The sequence below is a fragment of the Mus caroli genome, chromosome 18 (genome assembly GCF_900094665.2).
Source record: "Mus caroli chromosome 18, CAROLI_EIJ_v1.1, whole genome shotgun sequence".
Taxonomy (NCBI): Eukaryota; Metazoa; Chordata; class Mammalia; order Rodentia; family Muridae; genus Mus; species Mus caroli.
The window spans coordinates 76064716-76067541 of NC_034587.1; the positions used below are offsets into that span (position 1 = coordinate 76064716).

At 42.1% G+C, this 2826-nt stretch overlaps 1 protein-coding gene across 1 annotated transcript; it reads left to right on the forward strand.

Annotated features, from left to right (window-relative positions):
- The first annotated feature begins 380 nt into the window (after positions 1-380).
- LOC110284566 (deoxyuridine 5'-triphosphate nucleotidohydrolase-like) lies at positions 381-824 on the forward strand. Its single transcript, XM_021150326.1, has one exon. It carries the CDS (start codon positions 381-383, stop codon positions 822-824), a length of 444 nt encoding a protein of 147 aa, XP_021005985.1.
- Positions 825-2826: the final 2002 nt, after the last annotated feature.

The window sequence follows — 2826 nt, forward strand, 5'->3', positions numbered from 1 at the left end:
AAAAAAAAAAAAAAAAAAAAAGAAAGAAAGAAAATATGTAGAGAACTAGGAGGGCCTCTCTCTAATTCTGGTCTGGCTGCTGCCATCATGCAGATGCCCCAAGGAAGGGGCGGCCAGAAGAATAACTGCTTTAAGTGTGGGCAGCCAGGTCACATGAAGCGCCAATGCCCACAGCTGAGTGAGTCAGGAAATCAGCGGCCTAAGATGCCTGGGCTGTGCCCAAAATGCAAAAAGGGGAACCATTGGGCCTATGATTGTTGATCAGTTAAGGATATTCATGGACAGCCTCTTGATTCTGGAAATGGTGGTGCTTGGCCAAAAAACTTGAGGAGGGGCCCCTGACAACAGGGCCCGCAAATATATGGGGCAGTAACTGAGGGATGGCCCAGTTTGAGACCCTGAATGCAATGGTGTCACCCAGGAGAGCAACGAGAGGAAGTGCGGGTCTCGATCTCAGTTCTGCCACCCGACTCATATTAACCCCATGCATGGGCATCCAGCTGGTGGATACGGATTTCAAAGGCCCATTACCGGCCGATACAGTGGGGTTTATTTTAGGGAGAAGCTCGGTTACTATGCAAGAATTAATAATTCATCCGGGAGTGATAGATCCAGATTTTACCGGACAAATTAAGATAATGGTATCTTCCCCTAGAGGCATTATTGCCATTTCTTCTGGGGATAGGATAGCTCAATTGCTTCTTTTATCTACTGTCATTCTCAATTTCCTGAAAAAGATTCAGAACGTGGGGACAAGGGCTTCGGCTCAAGAGGGATTTCTAATGTTTTTTGCTCTTTGGATCTTGATACCCGACCTTTATTAAAGCTTTCTATTGAAGGAAAGTCCATTTCTGGCCTCTTAGATACAGGTGCTGATCGTAGTATCATCAGTACCAAGGATTGGCCCTCTGGTTGGCAGAGGCAACAGTCAGAGCAGACTTTAAGAGGACTGGGCTATGCTCAAATGCCGGAAATGAGCTCTTGCCTCCTACATTGGAGGGATGGAGAGGGACATTCTGGCCAGTTTCAGCCATATGTATTGGCAGTTCCAGTATCTTTATGGGGTCATAATCTGCTGAAGGAGATGGGCTTTATTTTAACTAATGAAGGAAGCTACAGCACCAAGGCCCAGGATATCATGTTGGATATCCACTATGTCCCCAGAAAAGGGCTAGGTTGCTCTTTACAAGGAAGAGCCTCCCAGTGCTTGTCTGCAGAAAGAATGATCGTGCTGGGTTGGGTTTTTCCTAGGGGCCACTGAGGGAGCATTACCCATCACATGGAAAACTGAGGATCTGGTGTGGGTTCCTCAGTGGCCACTTCCCTCAGAAAAATTGAAGGCTGCACAGGAACTAGTACAAGAACAACTGGAATTGGACCATATACGACCCTCCACCTCTTCGTGGAATACTTCTATATTTGTTATAAAGAAAAAAATCAGGAAAATGGAGACTTTTACATGATTAGAGAGAAATAAATAAGCAAATGATTTTAATGGGACCAGTACAGAGAGGGTTGCCATTGCCTTCTGCCTTGCCCAGGAATTGGCCCATTATAGTGTTAGATATCAAAGATTATTTTTTCTCTATTCCTTTATATCATAAAGATACAGTCAGGTTTGCTTTTACTGTCCCTTCTCAAAATCATGCTGAACCTGGTAAGAGATTTGAATGGATGGTTTGGCAAACAGTCCTACTATGTGTCAACTATATGTTGATACAGCCTTGAAAGGGGTTAGAAAGAGATTTCCGAAGGTAAAATGTTATCATTACATGGATGACATTCTTATTGCTGCTCCCATGGAAGAGTTACTTGATGAAGCATATAGCTTTGTGGCAACACAGTTGAAGGAAAGAAATTTAGTAGTGGCCCCAGAAAAGGTACAAAAGGATATAGTAGTAAGTTATTTAGGAACAAAAATAACTGCAGAATTGGTGTCCCCACAAAAGATCCAAATTCGCACCAATAATTTATGTACCTTAAATGATTTTCAAAAATTATTGGGAGATATTCAATGGGCCCGACCCTATTTGTCTTTAACCAATAAACAATTGCAGCCATTATATGATATTCTACCAGGCAATACAGATTTGAATTCTCCCAGATATCTTACTAATGCTGCCAGAGCGGCTTTACTTTTGGTAGAGCAGAGCATTCAAGATGCTGCCTTAAAATGCCGAGATGAGTCAAAGCCTATTGCATTGTGTATTTTGCCAACAGAATCACAACCAACGGGGGTCTTATGGCGAGGGGCTCCCTTGCTCTGGATACATCCAAAGATTTCCCCAGCCAAAACACTTGTTGATTATCCTGCCTCGGAGGCTCAATTGGCTTTGCTTGGTATTCAGCAAAGTGTACAATTTGATACTTCCATATGTTAAACAGATAGAAGTGTTATCAGCTACAGTAGATGATTGTGCCATTTTGAGGTGCAGTTTTCAGGGCCAATTTGATAATCATTTTCCCAAAGATCCAATATTACAATTGATTAAAGCTCATCCTGTGATTTTTTTTCCTCACGTTACTTCAAAGAAATCCTTTGCCGGATGCTCTTATTTTTACAGATGGTTCTAAGACAGGATATGGAGCATATTTAGTAGCAGGATCATCACCAGTTACCATACATTCCCCCCCCCCCCCGCATCAACACAAGTTATTGAATTGCAAATTGTGCATAAGGTGTTTGAATTAATTCCAGGCCCTTTTAGTTTGATTTCTGATAGCAAATATGTTGTTAATATGTGGCAATGTTTGGAGGTGGTAGGCAAAGTTAAACTAAAATCTACCATTGGAAAATTAGTTCTTACATTGCAAGATTTTATCTTG